The following is a 19,472-nucleotide window of genomic DNA, read 5'->3' on the forward strand; positions in this document are numbered from 1 at the left end:
CATTTGGCATTTGACTGTAATGCTCAGAACACCCCTAGAGAACACCACTAAGAAAATAGCATTTGTAAAAAAACACGGTCAAGTTACATATAGATAACCCCTAGAGGGCATAACCACATGAAAAGAAAACAACTGAAAGTACTGCAGTGTAAACACATATTTAGCCCCTAGCGAACATAGTGCATTACACATTTTTTGAGCTAGCAGCCCTATTGCAATGATATTACAAACAAGACCCTTTAAACACAAACTACTCACAGCTGTAAAACAAAAGTTCCAGCCATGAGAAGTTTAGAAAACACTGAATGGATGGAGGGGTTATTATTTTGGGGTGCCCATTTACCTAGTGTGGGGTCCCATGTGTGAACTAGACAGAAAGAGCAGGTTGTGGTGAACGTTTTGATGGTGGTCCCATTGTCCTAGGACCACCACAGGCTGAGTTAAGGTCAAAAATGTTTTGAAAAAGAATGCTTGCAAATCATTTTGGGGTTACTTTTCCCAAGTGCAGTGAATATTGTAGTATCAGCTCTCCCACTGTGCCGGGAGAGCTGCGTTGTGGATTTATGTGTTTTTTACATAAAGCATTTGTCAATTATACATATTTTTGGGAAAGCTATGGAGTGTAAAGGGAGAGCCAAGAGAAATTACTCTGATTGGGTAACAGTGTGAACAATGTGACCAGCACTCCAATAATGCTAATGGAGTTTGTGTTGTTGGCGCTGTGAGGGCAATGGCTACCATGGAGCACGAAGGGGAGAGACAAAAGAAAAAAATAGTTTACCCATTCTGAAGTATATCGGTAATCGTGCAATTATCCATGTAACAGGGTCAGCCTGCAAGGCGGTAACAAAACCATCCTAAGGCAGGACAAATGTAAAGCAATTACCAATGACATAAAGGGATTTTTTAAAGGCAAGCCCACGAATGAGTGAAAGTGATGGGTGTGAGGTGGGCATGGTTAAAAGCCCACAATACGTACAACAGGTCAAAGCGCTTGTGCGCGTGACCTAAAAACATGCCCTGGCTTTCGATCCTTGATAGCAACAGGGATATTTTGTAGTTCAGGGCAGAGTACATGTTTGTCCTCACACTGCCCTTCTTAGTGCTGCACCGGTGATCCTGACGCTGCATAGTTTATAGAGGGGATGACAACTCCAGGTTTTAATCATACAGGGACAACTGACATAGCTTGGACTGGGTTGCAAGACATCATCCTCAAATCACTGCAGGTGCTCAACTGAGGCATATGCTTGATTTCTGTACTTTAAGGGTACTTTGAAGCAAGCTATTTGTTTTTACTTGTTTATAAAGAGATTTGTATGCTCCAAAGCCTGTTGAATTTGCTCCTTACGTTCATCTAAAGCCAGTGGTGCACTTTCTGCGTTTGTCTAGTGTGTGTAAATCAGAACGCGGAAGCATGTCATATTTCATGGAGTGTGAGTAAATCAGAACGAGGAGGCGTGTCATATTCCATGGTTACTTTTGTTTGTGGGTTTCCGCAAGCTCTTTGCTTACTACTCTGATCCTGGAAGTAGGGGGCATCCCCAACTGGACTGTTTGGATGGTACAGTCAAACCTGTTTTTCCCTACTAATTTCACACTTAAATCAGAGATTTAATCTAGACAACTTGATCAAATTGTCCCTAGGGAAATGTCCTGTACAATAGTTCAGTCAGGTATAGAGATAATCACATTTTTAGGAAGACCCGCATGTGAATCCTAACAAAGAGATAAATGTTCTGACTGGTGCACTCCCTGGTAATATCTGTGGCTTAGACGAGGTCGGATCAACAGCACGTGGTACCCCTGAAATGGTACTCTGCTCATCTCCGTTTCCATCTTTACAGAAAAAAAGTCTGCTCAGATGATGGCGGATTTCCGCAATGCTGGAAAAGATGTCATGGAAAGGAGGCCAGTTGGCTAGAAATTGTTGTACAACTATTACTGGTAATCCACAGTTTGGCTTTCAGGGGCTCTGCTAGCTCCTTATAAAAGAAGACTATAGTCCCTTCCTTCTAAATGTGTGACACCTGGGATCCTAGAAGAACCATCAAACAAGATCCCATGAGGGAACGGCGTACTGTGGTAATGTGTGCAAGAACGTCTTTTGCGAAAAATGCTAAGTCCTATAAAGAAATCTCGAAAAGCCTCCACAAAAACAAATCTTCAAGATGTCAGTATGGTAAAGACCTATGCAGAACTAACATCTCCCTAAGTATAAAATCCCTTACATTTTATCTGGAGCAAGTTATGCAAACAGATATTTGTCCCAGTCTTCCACTTGCCCTAATGCTAAAAGGAGATTAAGTCGAACACACAGAAATCTTTATCCTGGAGTAAGTCTAGCTGGCCTGCATGCCTCCCCGATTCACCTGAACATTTTAGTAAGGCCTCGTTGCTCCCAAAACATTCAGACTTAACATTTGCAATGACCTTCAACTGCCACATACCATATTGTGCTTACTGTAAGAAACTGGGTTGTGGTTGCAGAAACCCCCCACATTTAGCCTGGTTTTTGATGCAACGTTGACTGAAGTGTACTGGGTTCCTGCTAACCAGGTCTCCAGTGCCAGTGTTCCATCCCCCAAACAAGACACCTGGTCACTTGATCTGCAAGTGGCCAGGCCCTTTAGCACCTCTGTAATTCCCTAGTAAATGGCACCTGTGGTACCTAGGGCAGGGGTTCTAAAGAGGATCCCGCAACAGCTGCAACACAGCTTGTGCCACTCTAAGGGACCCAGCGCCAAACTCATACAGACTGCCACTGCAGGCTAAGTGACAAGGTGCTCCAAAAAGTGAGAAAACAACATGGCACACACTTGTGTGCCATGTCCCCTAACACTGCCTGTAATACTTTTAAGTCACCCCTATAGAAGGCCTTGCAGCCCTAATGCAGGGTGCATTATATTACAGGTTAGGGTATATCTGCATGAGCAAATATGCCCCCACTATGTCTTTGTCGATCCTTAAACATATTAAGTGAAAAGAGGAACCCTTTTAAATTCATGTGCTGGACACTGGTCAATACGAGTTCCCCAGCTACATGATGACTTCACTAAAAATAGGGATGTTTGGTATCAAACATCTTCTATTAATAAACCTTCACTGATTCCAATGATGGATTTAATAATACATGATCCCAGAGGGCACCTTAGAGGTGCCCCCTGAAAACTTACCAACTGCTGGAGGGCTGACTAACTAGTTTCCACCAGTCTGCGACCAACAGACAAGTATCTGACCCCCGAAGAATGACAGCCTTTGATCTCTAGGAGTCAGGAACAAAACCTGTTCTGGCAGGGGTGTTAACACACCCCTCTTAACAGGTTGTCCTGCAAATCTGCATTCCCAGGCAGGGGAGCTTCAAAGAAGCCCACCGCCCTTGTTATGCAGATCTGGCTTTCCTCAGAAGGGAGATGCTGACTCCCCTACCCCAGGGCCCATTTGGCACCTGGACAGGTGGGAAAAGTAGCTATGCATGTGGGATGTTGCATTTGCAGGGGGGGGGGGGAACACACCTTTAGGGTGACCAGCCTGAAATGAACAGAGCCTTAGGAATTCCACCATCTTGTGTGAATTCTGGGACAGGCTGATGCCCACTTTCCAAAGTAAGTGGTCATCCAGGGGGTGTAGTGACCCCAGGAGTAGGCAGCCCATTGGCTACTACCCTTCACTTCCCTTAATGCCCATAAATTAAGTATTTAGGAGACCCCCGTGATATCAGGACTTCGGATTCGCTAGATTACAGAGGAAGAAGGATCCGAAAAGCAATAAACAAGAACTGAGGATCAGCAACTGACTTGGCCCCCAACCCCGTCGGCCTGCCTTCTGCCCTCGACAATTGCACCAAAGGCCACTCATCCAGCAGCTGTTCTACCTCCAAACGCTTGGGAAAACTGACAGCACTTCGTGAAGTAACCAGGATCTCCCATGGGGTAGTGGAGCTGCTTCCCTGCATCCTGTAGGCACTAAAGAAAACTCACGAGGGCCTCCAAAACTTGACACCTGACAGCACCACTGGACCAGTGGCCCCTAGCCTGAGTTGAAGTGGACCAACAGTGGCAGTGTGGTCCCCAGGCCCTCCAGAGCCAAAGCTCACCTTGAGTTTGCCAACAGTAGACTTCCCGTGGCCTGCAGCCTCATTATGCAGGTCCCATTCAACCGCGAATATCCCTGCACCGGAACCCAACACCAAAAGAGACCACTGCACTTGAGCCCCATAGCCCAAGGAGAGGTCAGACAACAGTGCCCCTACGTCCCCGAGAATCTCAAGTGTTGATCCCCTCTGTGGTTTCTCCCAGACTGACTGCGCAGTCCCTGCTTGCAGCCTCTTTCAGACCCGACTGAACTCCATTTAAATTAATGTGACATCAGACGCTGTAACACACTTCTGCACCCAGATGCCACAGAGCTCCCTGAGGTGAATGGTGGTGTGGCCTTGGACCTTGCCCCATACTCACCCAAGCACAGAAGAACAATCCTATAAATTATTGCTAAGTACCCGTGTGCAGTGTCCGTTTCTTTCCATAGGATAACATTAGGGCATCTGAGGCTGAAAGGCATCTCTGCTTCCGGATGCCTCAGTACCTCCCGAAGTGACCTATTGGTACTGCTTTGGACCTTGCCCCATACATACCTTAACTCCAGAAGAACAGTCCTGTAGGTCAGTGCTAAGTGCCCAAATGCAATATATGTTTCTTTTCCCATAGGATAACAGTAGGGCACACAACGCTGAAACACCCCTAAGCACCCGGACACCCCAGTGCCTTCCGAAGAGACCTGTTGGTGCTGTCTTGGACCTTGCCCCATACTTACCTTAACTCAAGGAGATGGATCCTGTAAGTTGCTGCTAAGGACCTGCAAGCAGTATATATTTTCCCCCTTAGGATATTACCGCTCCATAAATTAGTGTCAACTTTTGAAAACTGTAAAAATTCATAGCTCGAAAAGTACTCACCTGATTCTGATGATCTTGGTATCAAAATTTATATAAAAGTATGTGTTTTATTTTTTTAATTGGTGTTGGATTTCTTTATTGGGTGTGTGTGTCTCATGTCCTGCCTTTTTGTATGCAAAACATGCTTAGCACTACCCTCTGATATGTTCGCCCACACTACCACAAAAGAGAGCATTTGGGATGTCATTTGTGCCTGCTTGGACTCTTTACATACTGTGCCTCCTTTTGGTCCACTATATAAAGAGCCAGCGTCCTGCACTTATTCACTATTGACTGACTGTGATTGTATGGATTTTGAGGGAGGTATCCCAGTTGGGTCTTCCTAGTCTTGAACTCAACTCCAAAGTATCCTTGTTGGGTAATTAAACATATATCTGTAGTATATGTTTTCAACAAGCCGGGTTTATTCTTCGAACCTTCTAAATGTTTCTTTTTTAAAGTAATTGTTCGCTTGTTTTTCTATGTTGTGTACAACTATGCTGCTTACTTAGATATACCTCCAACTCATCCCGAGAATAGGTTTATTATGACTGGCTTGCTACCAAACAGAGAGCATGAGTAAGTTTTATAACCATTGTTCCACCATTAGTGTATGATCACTTTACCTTAATTTGAGGGAAGACATCATCCGAGGCTGGCTAAAACAGGTGAACTCACACATTTCCTGAATGACTTCGACCCTGACACCAAGCTGACATCTACAAAAAACACTACACACCTCCACAGAGAGCCTGCTGCTTTCATATGCAGCCCAACCTCTGCATGTGCAGCTTGACAGCTGAATATCCTTCTTATATATCGCATAGGTTGCCAGGCAACTGCAATTGTTGCCAAACCAACCGTCCCAGGCATCCGCAGAACTACAACCGGCGGCAGATCATTCTCACACCTCGCCGCCAAGACGTGGAACACTCTTCCCACCCACCTGTGTCAGACCAAGGACCTCCTTACTTTCAGATGACTTCTCAAGACTTGGCTGTTCAGGCAGTAGCAGCGCCCCCCCCCCCCCTGCCCCCCCCCAAGCACCTTGATACCCTCACGGGTGAGAAGTGCGCTTTGATTGATTGAACTACTGCACATGATTTAGAGACCTGCAAATGCACACAGACACCTTCAAAGACAGTTGTACCTGCACAAGCAACCCGATTTCTGCACAAGCAGCCTGACAGCAGCATGCCCTTCTCAACAACTGCAGGTTTTCCTATTCAACTGCATCTACTGCCAAACACCTGTGCATGCAAATACAGCACGACAGCTGTACCTGCATGTGTAGCACAAATCCCTGCGTGTCCAGTCTGACAACTCAGTGTTCTGCCGAATAGCTGCATGAGTACCATGCAGCTCCATAAGTTGCAGAGCACCTGCTTGTGTGGTCAGACACCCGCACAGACAGCTCGTACCTGCATGCACAGCCCAGTTTCTGAATGTACAGTCTGGAGGCAACATGTCCCTCTGAACAGTCACGTGTGTTGCCTACAACTGCATTTGTTGCAAAACACCCATGCATGAAAACTCAGCATGACAACTGCCCATGTGGCTGTATCTACATATGTAGCACACACCCCTGCATGCACAGCCTGACACCTACATGTGCTGTTGCGTAACGGCATACAGCACCATGAAACTGCATGTCCTACTTGCCTTCTACTTGTATATCCAGACACCTGCCATGCAGCCCAGCACCTGTAGGCACGCCTCAAAGTACAGCCCGACACTGGCACAAGCTGCCTCTATCTGTAACACTATGGGGGTTATTATATCTTTGGAGGAGGTGTTAATCCGTCCCAAAAGTGACAGATATACCACCAGCCGTATTACGAGTTCTATAGGATATAATGGACTCGAAATACCGCTGGTGGTATATCCGTCACTTTAGCGTCACTTTTGGGACGGATTAACACCTCCTCCAAAGTTGTAATAACCCCCTATATCTGCAAGTCCAGCCTGATTATTGTATACACAGTTTGTCACCTGCCAACGCCGCCACCTATTGCTTACCCTACCCAAAACCCATCCCAAACCTGCATGTGCAGAGTGCAGCCTGACACTGTAGGTACAGCTTCACACCTAACACAAGCTAGGAGGACTACACAGCAAACCACCTGGACATGTTATACCTTACATGTGGCTAGCATATAACACAGATTAAGCAAAATCCTACCACTAATATGGCATAAACCTTTGGAAATGCTGGCCTCAGGGGCAAGAAAGCAGATTCTCGTGATGACACAAATATAGAATAGGGTGTTGCTTCTGGCAGGTGAGGTGTAAGGAAGGAAAACACAGGTAAAATAGCTACTTGGCTGGGCCTTCGTAGAATAAAAAATATCGGTAGTAAATGAAATATGGTCCACCAAGAAACACAGAAACCACATCTGGGACAAAGCAAGTAGACTGGACTTCGCCCACAAGGAAGCCAGTTGGCTTGAAACAAAGGCAAGTGTGAACTGTGACCTGTCTCGCCACATAGAAACTCACAAGGCAAAGTCGAGAAAAGTGTTCATGCAAGGAATCCATAAAATGACGAAGTGACGACACAGTTATTTTCTAATAAGGAGATCAATGAACTTTACTGACCTTTGTAATACTAGATTTGTAGATGAATTCCATTTTCGAACTGGGCTATCCTGCAGTTCAAAATAAAGAACGCTCCAGAATTTTACACATTTCTTGCATAAGAGCACAGCCGTGTTTTATGAACCAGACTTGTACCAATAGGGTGCTTTTGGCATTTAACACACAGAAATAATTGCAGTGAAGACTCTGTGAATAATATGCTTCTAATCCCTATAGTGTGCACTCATTAAAGTTGGTTGCAGTTTTGCTTACACATGTATACAAGTTGAAATCCTGGCAATGCTGTCTCGGCCTGCTATAAACCAGAGGGTGGAAAAATTAGTACCATTAATGCTATTTGCAGCCCTTAGAAACAGTAGAAGTGAGGTATTAAGTGTTTTGTTATTGTTATCTTTACAGTTACCAAAAGCATCAAAATACCAGAGATTGGTGCTGAGGACAACAGGAGTTTGCGATGAAGAAGGCAAAGAGCTCAAAAACCAAAACAAGTGTGTAAACCCTTGCGTTCAAGACCTCGATCATCAAAATAGCAAAAAATGAAAAGAAAAAAAAAAGTTCAAAAGTCCAGTTACAATAACTACCAAGACCCCAAAGATTAAAGTGACCAAGAAAACAAATTAAAAACAAAACAAAAGCTTAAAAGGGCATTCCCGAGTACAAAAAAAAACAGTTCTCTTTGACATATCCTCTATCTCTAACATTCACCAATAATAAGCATCCTAGAATATTTGTATGTTCGATGATGTCAGGTTATAGTAGTGGACTGAAGAGAAAGGACATGATATTTTGGCACACAATGGGTTTCAAAATATTGCTAATAAAGGATATAGAACCTTGCAAACATATCTTATACCCTTGCAAAACTAAATAACTGTACATAATATTTAAAAATAAAAAGGCTAGTGTTGTGCGGGATGGGTAATTCCAAGGTTGTGGGAAATTATTTTTGAAATAGCAGGGTCCCTAGAGTGATGATAATCCAGACTAAGGGGACTCCATTCCGAGACCCTAAGGAAGGACATGGATAATACCACAGTATCCCTAGAGATAGGCGATTCTGCGAAGCGTACTTTATAAAGGTTCTAATCAATCCATTCACTTATTAGCCTTTATTTCTGGAGAAAGGATCTGCAGGAATGATGCACAAATAGTTGGGGTAAGGTGAAGCAATCATACTATCAGCAGCTTTAGAAGGCGCTCCTGCTAGGACTTTACCTCACTCTTGATGGGCTGCGGCCTCTTGCCTAGTTTCACCTCCAAGAAGTGTAGCGGGGAGATCATGCGGCCGATGCCACAGATGCCAGGGTACTTCAGGTCCTTGACGGACATGGTGGTGCCAGGGATCCTGCTGAGGAATCCCAGCCCTGGCAGGGCGCCAGCCGTCAATGAAGGTTCTGGAATCTGTCCAGGCATCATTTCATGAGTCCAGCTCTATGACTCTGGAAAGCAAAAGGAAAAAAGTACAATGTTACCAGGTAAGACTGAAAACTCAAAGGTGATCTTAACTTGGCATAACCTTTTTAGAGCCAGCAGTAACTAAATGTAATCAAATGCAAAGATTACCAAGAGGCCTCATGCATCCATTTATACCTCTATCAAGATATTACAGGAACTGACATCACACGGTATCTGATCCTACTATTAGCAACGGAAGTGTCTTAATTGAGGCCTTGACCCGGATGAAAAGCTAAGAAAGGTGTTTTCATCTGCCATAGGAATGCATTGGCTGATATTTTTTCAGAGGAACAAGAAACAATTTGCAGACACATACCATATTTAAAATAACCTGTGCTGTCCAAGCCAAGGGGGGTGGGGGGGGCTGGACATACTGTCTAAAGGATGTTTTTGTTGTTTGTAAGTATTTCATTTTTTGCAGTATCACGGGCAGCTTTTACTGTCTGTTGCAAGCAGTATTGTATTCCATACTTTGCCAGTCACTTTCTTCTTTCCTATTGGATGGCTGTCTTGTGTAATTTGCAATCCTGTGCTTGTGATTTGTTGCTTCTCTGTCTCTACTGTGTTGTCCCTCCCCTGGAGCACTACTCTCGCCAATTTTGTGACAGGTTGCTATGGAGTAGTCTTCCACTGTTGACATAATGGAACCCTTTTATGTTTTTTTTATGGCTCCATCAAAGGAGTGTCTTTTTACACTTTAGTTTTCCCATCTCCTCTCTGCCCATTAATCCTACCCGCTCTATGCCCTTCATCATTGTGCCAGATAGTGGGGTTAGTGATCCCTTGGATGTGCCCTCGCACCCTCCTGATGCCCCGCAACTGTGACCTGTTCTGTTAAAAGCCTGGAAAACAATCACACATTGCTTTCTATTTTTTCAAGGTGGCCGCCACATTGGGTGATGCAACATGCATCATCAGACTGTGCCAATGCATGTAAAGAACCTTGTGACACACAGTGTGGTGGTCATCTAGAAAGTACAAAAAGCAATGTTTCCATTGATTTCTGTTTTTAACATGGCCACAGGCATTGGCAAAAGCCGGTGGCGTCACTCACTGAACTTCGGTAAGTGTACCCTTATGTGGCTCCAATCACAAAATGTTTTCTCACACTATTTTAACTTCACAAATAACTCTTTAAAAATAAATACAAATCATTAATGACAAGTAGAAGTTGCATTTTACCTTGTACGGTGGTATTCTATTATTTTCTACACTACTGCAGTGTGCTGATTACGTTTACTGGCGTATACATAATTTACCACAGGAAAGGGATACTCAAGACACTGAAGGGCTGCGAGGGAAAGTCATGAATTGCCCTGAAGCCAAGGATGAAGAGCTTGAATTGGCCTCTAGCTAAGAAATAGTCAAACATAATAACCTGACTTAGGGTGTGGGTACGGCAAAGGCGTTCTATACCTGCACAAGCTATGCAGGGATGCCAGCTTGAGGGAAGAAGAAGGTCATTATGACTAGGCCACTGATCTGAAGGGATTTTAGCCTGTGGGAACAGCAAGGTCATTTTAGATCCAGGATGTGCTATGCAGGGATGGAGCTGGGATTACATTTTTTGTTTAGAAATGGGAGACTAAGTGGTGGGGATAGTGAGCTTGTCAATGGACAAATGGCTGAAAGAGTGAAGACAAGAATGAAGGCTCAAAAGTAGGTTAGGCATGATTGAGTTGGATGATGAAGAAGCAGATTAGACTGCAGTTAGATTGCAGTTTGAGTGATAGGGAGAGGTATGCTGAGTGAGTGATCAATGAGGATTTAGAAGAAAAGAGTGTTTTGAGTATGGTTTCTAGTTCTATGTTTATATTGCTGCATCATTCTTGTTTATTTGTACGTGTGTAGGGGCAAAGTTGGTTGAGAATGACACTGAGGCGATCGAAGCATGACTTGATAGAGTCTAGGGGCCATAGATGCCAGGATATGCAATTCTTACGGTGCTGAGGTGTCAGAAAGTGTGACAGGAATAGCGGTTTGATTTGTGTATAGGAGGAGCCCGTTATGTTCCCTATATATGAGACATGACGGACAAGTAGGAGAAGGTGGTATGAATGGTGTATAGGGCTGCTGGTGTCCTAAAGTCCCTGAGCTTCATTCATGACTCGCTGACAGCAGTGTTGTGAAGACTGGGGTTTATGGGACTGCACGGGTCCACAATAATAGACCGGCAGTCTAGAGGTAAAGCGAAAATGTATGGTGTGAGCAGATTGATTAAAGAACTCTAGCGTGCTTCTCATCTCGAGTAAGGGTATCGTCAGAATAGTGTATGGGAATGGCAGAGCCAGGTTTGTCAAAATCTCTGTTCTGAAATAGCTGGACTAGTGCAGGATAAGGCTTAAGTGCCTAGCATAGGATCTTACAACAAGTCTACCAAGAGTGCAGCAGACCAGGATGGAAGTTTACCGACAGAGCTGCCCCTTGATTTGGAGTAAAAATAAAAAGGAGGAAAAGGGTAAAATAACAAAATTTATAGAGACGAAAAACCAGAAAAGTAAAATATTACATTACAAAAAAGCAGAATATACAAAAAAGTTAAAAGTGTTAGGATTGGTACAAAAAACTGTGTTTGAAATAGGTTAACTTTAGGCGCTAGGTTAAGGTCAGAACAAGGAATGGTACAAGAAAATGTGTTAGGGTGGGGGTTAGTGTTAAGCTGATGGTTAAGGTGTAGGGCTTGAGTAATAGGTGGGGTTAAGGTTAGGCTAAGGGGTTTGCGAAGGGTTACAGTGATGGAACATGTAAGTGATGGTGCAATAGGGTAGTACAGGAGAAGGCTGGTACAAGGGCAGGGACAACATTATGTAAGGGGTAAATGAGTAAAGGCTAAGGACAGTGTAACAGACAATAATTCAAGGATTAAGGCATATCTATGTCCAAGTCGCAAATGCACTGGAAAAAAACAAAACTTTTTTATCTTCAGCTTTAAGTATTTTTTATAGACATACATGTTAGCTTCAACTTTTTTACCTCTAGATTTTTGCAATCTACTTTTTTTCCACTCTATTAAATCCAATTTCACATATGCTTTTCAACGGGTCAATTGCATTTGGTATTTAGCTGGGCAACAACAGCATCTGATTTATGATCGCAAATTTATTCAGTTTACATGTAATTGATGAGTAAAGCTCTTGCAAATCTCCATGTTTTGATGTGCTGTATGAAAATAAACTATAATAAACCTAGAAGATAAAACAGAGATGTGAATGCTGCAGAGACCTGTGTGTCAACTACAAGCCAAGTGTTCTAATCACAGTGCAATAGTTTATCGGACTGAATGTGCATACTGTGGGGGTCTGTGAGAACCTGGAATTCACTGAGGAGGGAAACATGCCTGTTGCAAAGAGCTGTGAGTAAAGAGCAAGTCACAGAATCAAATCACTGTCAGGCGGCTCTGTTGGGTTAAATGCAACAGAGCACTACATGGTACCTCCTTGTCACCACGTGCAATCCCTGTAGGATAGCTTCATGGTGTATGTGCCTGTTGCAGCAACCCATGTGTACATGAAAAGCACATGTTCTGAGACCTATTAGAATGGGGGGTTAGATTAATCCACTGCTTGTTGAGGTGAGCACCCTATGGATCACATGTTTTAACCCTAGTAAGTCAGCGCAGAGGCCTGGGAACCACTGCAAAGCTCGGTACAGCCCTACTAACTCACCGATGCAAACTGTGACTCAGCCTTTTATCACTCCAAGTCCTACAAAAGAAAGATATTTGGATTTAATATTAACAATTTTACTAAAGTGCTTGGATGCCGCATATTTGGATACTTTATTATTTTAAAAAAGTTGTTAATATTTCTGAAACTCTTCAGATTGGGAGGTCGATGTCTGTATATTTAACGTACTAACATTGCTGCGTTCCTGCTGTCTAAAAATCGAAAGATGATTCCCAACCTTAGAGGGCAATAAAACAAATTGTTTTTGCTGACGCTCTTATTCAGAGATAATCAGAGAAACTGAAAGACCGACGTTTGGCCACCTATCCTCAGCTCATCAGAAATAATAATAAATTAAACCTTTCACTGTTGTGAGAACAGAGACAAAGCCACTTTATTAGCAGGGCATTTTTAGGTCTCGTCTGCAACAGCTCATGCTCTACATGCAGACTCACCTGCAGGAGGTATTACGTACAAGGGCCTTGCAACCCACCCATTGCTTAACAATTGGCTTGTCACTCTTATTTGCTGTCTTCTAATTGGCTAACACCTACTGGTTTGACTTCCACTTCTTTTGGAAGGTGCCCTGACCAAGTACTGGTTCTTTTAACTTGATTGCTGATCGTGCTGTGATTGAGGTACGACTTATTTTATATTATTCCCTGTCGTTCTTGTTGAACCTCTTGCCATTTATAGCTATGTGTTACTATGCCACACACACTTCAAAGAAGCCCTTTTCTCTTCTGAAGTTGATATTTATTGTGACAACAGATCCTAAATGTCTTTATTGTGACAAAAGATGCTAGTTGCTTTCAAATGTATTTTCACCAAGACATGGACATGAGAACAGTTGCTTTATTGATGTGATAGGATGTTTTGCCAAATGTCGTATTCTTTTCTTTTTCATATATGGGGAGATTAACTGATTTTCTAAGAATCAGAGTGCCGACACATAACAAGCATTTGCAAAGCCAATAGGAATTGCCTTTGAGACTATCAGCCCTGCCATAGCCTTTTGTTCACACTGTACAGCGTTGGCATTGACAACTTTGGAAATGATTTGTAGCCATGCTGTATAGCAGCGTGGCTAAAAAATGATAATAAAACAGGACTAGGACGACGCATCCAAAGCTAATATACTTGTTAAAAAAACATTAGCCCTGGCTGCATCATAGTGCTTTTTTTATTGTTAGTTTTTGCCACACTACGAGACGAGACCTATTGGCTTTACTAATGCTTGTTACACCAGCATTTAACGGAGCGTTGAGCGAGGCACCGATCCTTGCTAAACCTGTGCTTGTGTTTCACTGCCCTGCCTGAAGATTGTAGTCACATTTCCTACTATGATCACGTTCTTACATCGCCCACCAGTGCAATCAGTTCACAGAGTTCACCAGGGCCAGTTTCTCTCGCTCTTCACTAGCAGGTGCATCTCCAGCATCCCACCACTACCAGTTCTCAAACTACCCACCAGAGACATTTTTTCACAGTATTTCAGTGTGTGCTCCTAGCCCTGTAATGCTTACTTCTAACACTGGCTACAAATTCTAGCTTCGAACATTCCTTGCGTGTGTGGGATTCTTACAGTTCCCACCAGAGCACTTCCTACACTGTCCCCATGCAACTGTCCGCCAATACCACATTCTCGCACTGCCAACTTATCACACTGCCCATAGGTGTAAGCTTTGAAACTAGCCACCAATGCATACTGCACGGGTGCACTGCCTACCAGAAGGCACAATGAACGAATGAGACAGAGAAAATGAAAGAAAGGGATAAGGAAAAGAAGGGGTACCGAGAATAAGTAGAACTAAGGAGAGGGAGGAAGAATCAAGTATAGACAGGGGTGGAGGAAGGGAGAACGAAACAGCACAAGAAAGATAATAGGAGAGAAGGGCGAATAGAGATTAGAAACTCGTATTTACCTCATACAGTAAAGGATGGAGCCCTGGTTTCGGGATGGAGAGATGGTGGGGGACTCTGTGTCGGGAGGGCGGGTCTCTGCTCTCTGCCAACACAAGGCCCTGGGGAGTCTCCACAGGCCTCGTTCCCGCACGGCCCTGGCGGGCTCCAGCATACCTCCTCAGACCCGTGCTGCCTCACACACCCAGACGCCCGCCCACTTGGTCCCCATGGTAGGCTGCGCTCCCCCGGAGACTCATCCGCTGTGGCGGCGGTGGGATGCGCCACCTGAGTGCTGGGCCTCAGCTTCGCAGGGTGGGAGGACAGACAGCCGGACGGAGTTTGGCTGAGGGCGCGGGCGCAGTCGACAGCAGCGAGTAACGTAAGCCGCGCCGAGAGCCGTGCCAAGACAAGCACAAGAGCGCCAGGCCTGCGCCATCGGACACCCTGCGCAGGCCGGGCGGGCGGAGCCACAGCGTGGCCTCGGCCTGCACCGGGGCGTACAGGCGTCTGTGAGGGCCTGGAGCAACGCGAGAAAGTGCCACGAAGGGGGCGTGCAACACTCCCGGAGAGGAGGGTCACCGCGCGGTCTCCGCCTGCACCGGGGCGTACAGGCGTCTGTGAGGGCCGGGGGCAACGGGAGAGGGAATACCACGAAGCGATAGAGGGGAGGGTACAACACTGCCAGGGAGCTGTATATATGTCCGAGGCCATGGGGTAATAAGAGGGATAAAAGGGATAAAGAGACTGTTCACAAGTCCAATCATGCCATGGGTTTTGGAGGGCATTAATTCCTCAGCTTGCACTTAGCATAGGAACCCAATGTGTACAAAGACGACTCTGGTGGAATGGGATGGGGTAATAAAGAAGAGGGGAACACGGAGAGAAAGGCTTTAGAAGCAGAGAAGTGCAAAAATATTCGCTAACCCAGAGTACCACTTCATCACAGAAAAGCATGGTACTCTCCCACTGAAATAATTGCACCCGAACACCTGTACCATCTTTGGGCCAAATGTACAAAGCATTGGTCGTAAAATACTGATTACAATCAGTATTTTTGCAACCAGTGCGGTATTTTTCAAACTGATCTATGAAGTAATCAATTGTTTCACAAAACACTGAATCGCAGTGGATCGCAATTCGACCTACTTCATGAATATTAATGAGATAGGGTGAAAATCGCCACCCTCTATGACTCATTGTCATTGCAAGGGTGGTGGCCTTCTGGGGTCAGCAGACCACCATGTCTGTAATTGCTTTTTAATAAAGCAAACATTTTTTTTTTTTTTTTTTTTAATGCAGCCCATCTTCCTTAAAGGATACAGGACTACGTTTTAAATGAAAATGTTCCTTTATTTGTTTGTTTAAGAGTATGCACAGCCTCCTGTTAAACAAACTTTTTATTTGTACATTCATAAAGGGGTCCCAAAAGCACCCTTTCTCTTTTATGAACAGGTTAAAGCGCCAACTTGGAAGTCGGTATAATATCAAGTTTTGCAACTGGATTGCAGTTGAAAAACATTGATACATATGATACTAATTCAGTATTTGTCAGCGACGCCTACAACACGCACCTTCCAGATACCGAATCTATAAAAATCACTAGATTTGTTTAGTACATAAGCAAAAGGGTTTCAGCATTCGCAAACCTTTTGATTTTCCAAATTGTCAGGTTAGAGAATGCTAAAACCTTCTGTACATCTGGCCGTATGTGACAATTGGCCCCTATTATTGCTTCTCCATCCCAGTGATGCCATTTAATAATGATGGGCTGAAACACTGTTGACATTGTGGCAATTGGACTCATTTGGAATAGAATACTCCAACAGCAGTTTATGGATAGAGCACCTAATCACAGTTACCTGGTCTGACCACTCACTAATTCCTTTTGCTTGGTGCTTCGACGGCAACTCTAAGAAGGAAACCTCTAATGAATTGCCTACTTTTTGCACCTGGAGCAAAATGAAGCCTTTGGGTTTGGAGAACATGCATCTGTCCCAGAGCTTTGCAACGATATAGTGAGGGATGCAGAGGTGGCTTCAGTCAGCTTCTGACAAATTAGCACCCTTGAAATTGGCTGCAAATCATAAATGCAGCCCTTCAAGGCCTTGGTTGTTTTCTTCTGTAGCTGCTGATAAAAAGCATAGCAGAGTCTGGAAAAGGCATTGTTTGCCAGCCAATAAGGCCAGCTACAAAGGGGCTGTTAGAAAATATTCTACGATTAAGTCACCACAGGCTTCTCACTCCGATAGTAAAATCTCTGCTACCTCAATAAACCCTCCACAATTTTTCAAATTATTGAGAATTTCCTGCACAGTAGGGCCTGTATACAGCCGATTACAACCTCACCCAAAGTGTGCAACCAGCGGTCGGATTTTTTTGAAGAAAAATATAAAAACTTCTGTATCTGAGATTATGCGTGTTGGCCCAGTTCAGACAGTGACATGCAAGCTCATGCAGTTCAAATCCATATTACATTGATATTATGAATTATGTTATCAAAGATGTCATGAGTGCAGTAATTTGTGAGGTAATTAGCAGTGCACGGCAAGGGCACGAGTTATAGTTACTTTAGGGAATCCCTATATAATCACCCAACCCCACGTTGCGTTGAGTCTCAAAATGGCTGCCAACTTATCCTGGTTGAAGTGTTGGTAGCCAATCAGATCTCTGCACAAGATAGGGGGTATTCACGAAGGCTTCGTGCCTCTGGATATACACATTTGGTTTTCTTGTAATATTTTAAAAACTACTCAACGGATTTACACCAAATAACAAAAAGCACTCTTTCTGGACCAAGAACCACTTTTCTGCCAAATTTGGTGTAATTCCGTCCAGCAGTTTGGGCTGTAGTTGTGTCTAAAATCCCAACCGGAATTAAAATGGGAAATACACTTTTTTGACCCCCCCATTTTTCTCAGCCCCGGATTGATGAATCACCCCGAAACTTCTGTTTCACAAAAAGATTCTCCAGCACACTTTGTTTTAGAAAATTTTGTAGAGATTCATCAAATGTTGCCAGAGATATAGGCAAGTCAAAAAATGCTTTTTCTGTGGAAACCTAGGGCCTCACTATGAGTTTGGCTGTCATGAGACCCCAAACTAGCGGTGGCAGTCAGACCGCCACAGCAGTGGCGGTCCGACTGCCAAATTATGACTTTGGTGGGCAGATCCACCTGAAGACCGCTGTCCCCACCAGGATCATAGATCCCGATGGGGTGACAGTGGTCAGGCTTGTAATCAGCCATGGCGGCGCTGATTACAACCCAACTTTCCGCCAGCCTTTTCTGGTTGATTACAACCCAACTTTCCGCCAGCCTTTTCATGACGGGGACCATGGCATGAAAAGTCTGGTGGAAAGCTAGTGCCGGGGGCACAGGGGGACCCCCTGCACTGTTGGAATGCAACAGACAGTGCGCATTCTGAGGGTGCTACTGTGATCACGGCTATGGGCGAAATGCGTTGGGTCAGGACTTACTTGTCTTAATAAACATATTTGCATTGCAATCCAGGAGAGTCCAAGTTATCCTTGTGCTGTTCTATGTATGTGTATATATATACACATATATTTATATATATACACATGCACAGATCTAAAACTATAACAAATAAACTTTAAAGAACTTTAAAAAGATTGCCAATTTATATACATGAATAGTAAATAATAGAAAAAAATACATTTTTTAAAAATATCTTAAAAATAATATACATTTCTATTTATAAAAAAATATAAAATTAAATACACACACATAATAATAATATATTTAAACACTACCAACAAAATTATTCAATTTTAGAAATAATAAATATACTATTTCTATTCCAGTCGGTGCACCAGTAGAAAAAGAGTTAGACTGCGGAGAGGTCAAATTTACTATTCACACTCCAATCTTTGCAACAGTAAGGAAAGGGCTGTACTCAAGAGGGGGAAAATGTAATATTCCCACTCCAGTTGGCTCAACAGTAGGGAAAGCGTTGGACTCAGGAGGGGTATAATTTACTATTCCCAATCTAGTCGGCGCAACAGTAGGGAAAGTGCTAGACTCAAGAGGGGTACAATTTACTATTCCCATTCCAGTTGGTGCAACAGTAAGGAAAGTGTTGGACTCAGGAGGGGTAAAATTGACTATTCTCACGCCAGTCTGTGCAACAGTATGGAATATGTTGGACTGCGGAGGGGTAAAATTTACTGTTCCCACTCCAGTTAGTGCAACAGTAGGGAACACATTGGAGTCAAGAGGGGTAAAATTACTATTCCACTCCAGTCTATGCAGCAGTAGGGAAAGTACTTCACTTCAAACACATACCATATTTTAATACATGTATTAATTGAATACAAATATATAAACCATTAATATAAAAATATATATACACACACATTTTAAAAACAAACAATTTACATAGTTATATTTCTTATTAATTATAAAATCAAACTCCTTTCAGTTAATTAAATTCCCACACTATACTCCCACATACATAACAGCCCAAATTTAACAAATTAAGTAATAAGTAAAACAATAATAAAGGAATAATGAATTGTTAATTAATTATTACTTAAATAACTTCCCACCCTATCCCCCAAAAACACACCATACATCTAATATATATGGTAAAATATATATGTATGAAATAATTTACTTAAGTATAAATAAATTACATATTTTAAGATAAATAATTAAAATTTAATATTTACTTAACTTCCCACCGTATATCCCTACATACCCAACAACTCACACCTAAAATATAACTTTGAATATACTAATTACACAATTTACATAATTATCAATTAAATAATTACTAATTAATAAATCATTATCAGTCATTACTTAACTTCCTTCCGTGTACCCCCACAAACCCAACAACCTACAATTAAAATATAACTTTAAAAAATATAATTACACATTTTACATTGCTAATTA

General features: G+C 43.2%; 1 protein-coding gene across 6 annotated transcripts in view; it reads right to left on the reverse strand.

Moving 5' to 3' along the window:
* JDP2 (Jun dimerization protein 2) overlaps positions 1–19,472 on the reverse strand; it is a 56,273-nt gene that overhangs the window by 14,873 nt on the left and 21,928 nt on the right. For 2 of the 6 annotated variants that reach the window (XM_069208458.1, XM_069208457.1), the window contains exons 2-3: positions 12,652–12,690; positions 8,747–8,970 (exon numbers count right to left, since the gene is read on the reverse strand). In XM_069208458.1, the coding sequence (XP_069064559.1) occupies positions 8,747–8,947 (201 nt within the window). In that variant the 5' untranslated portion in view covers positions 8,948–8,970; positions 12,652–12,690. Of the gene's footprint in view, positions 1–8,746; positions 8,971–12,651; positions 12,691–14,576; positions 15,259–19,472 lie in introns of those variants that run through there. The other 4 variants (XM_069208461.1, XM_069208459.1, XM_069208460.1 and 1 more) reach the window with 3 other exon arrangements.

Source organism: Pleurodeles waltl, chromosome 9 (assembly GCF_031143425.1).
Source record: "Pleurodeles waltl isolate 20211129_DDA chromosome 9, aPleWal1.hap1.20221129, whole genome shotgun sequence".
NCBI lineage: Eukaryota > Metazoa > Chordata > Amphibia > Caudata > Salamandridae > Pleurodeles > Pleurodeles waltl.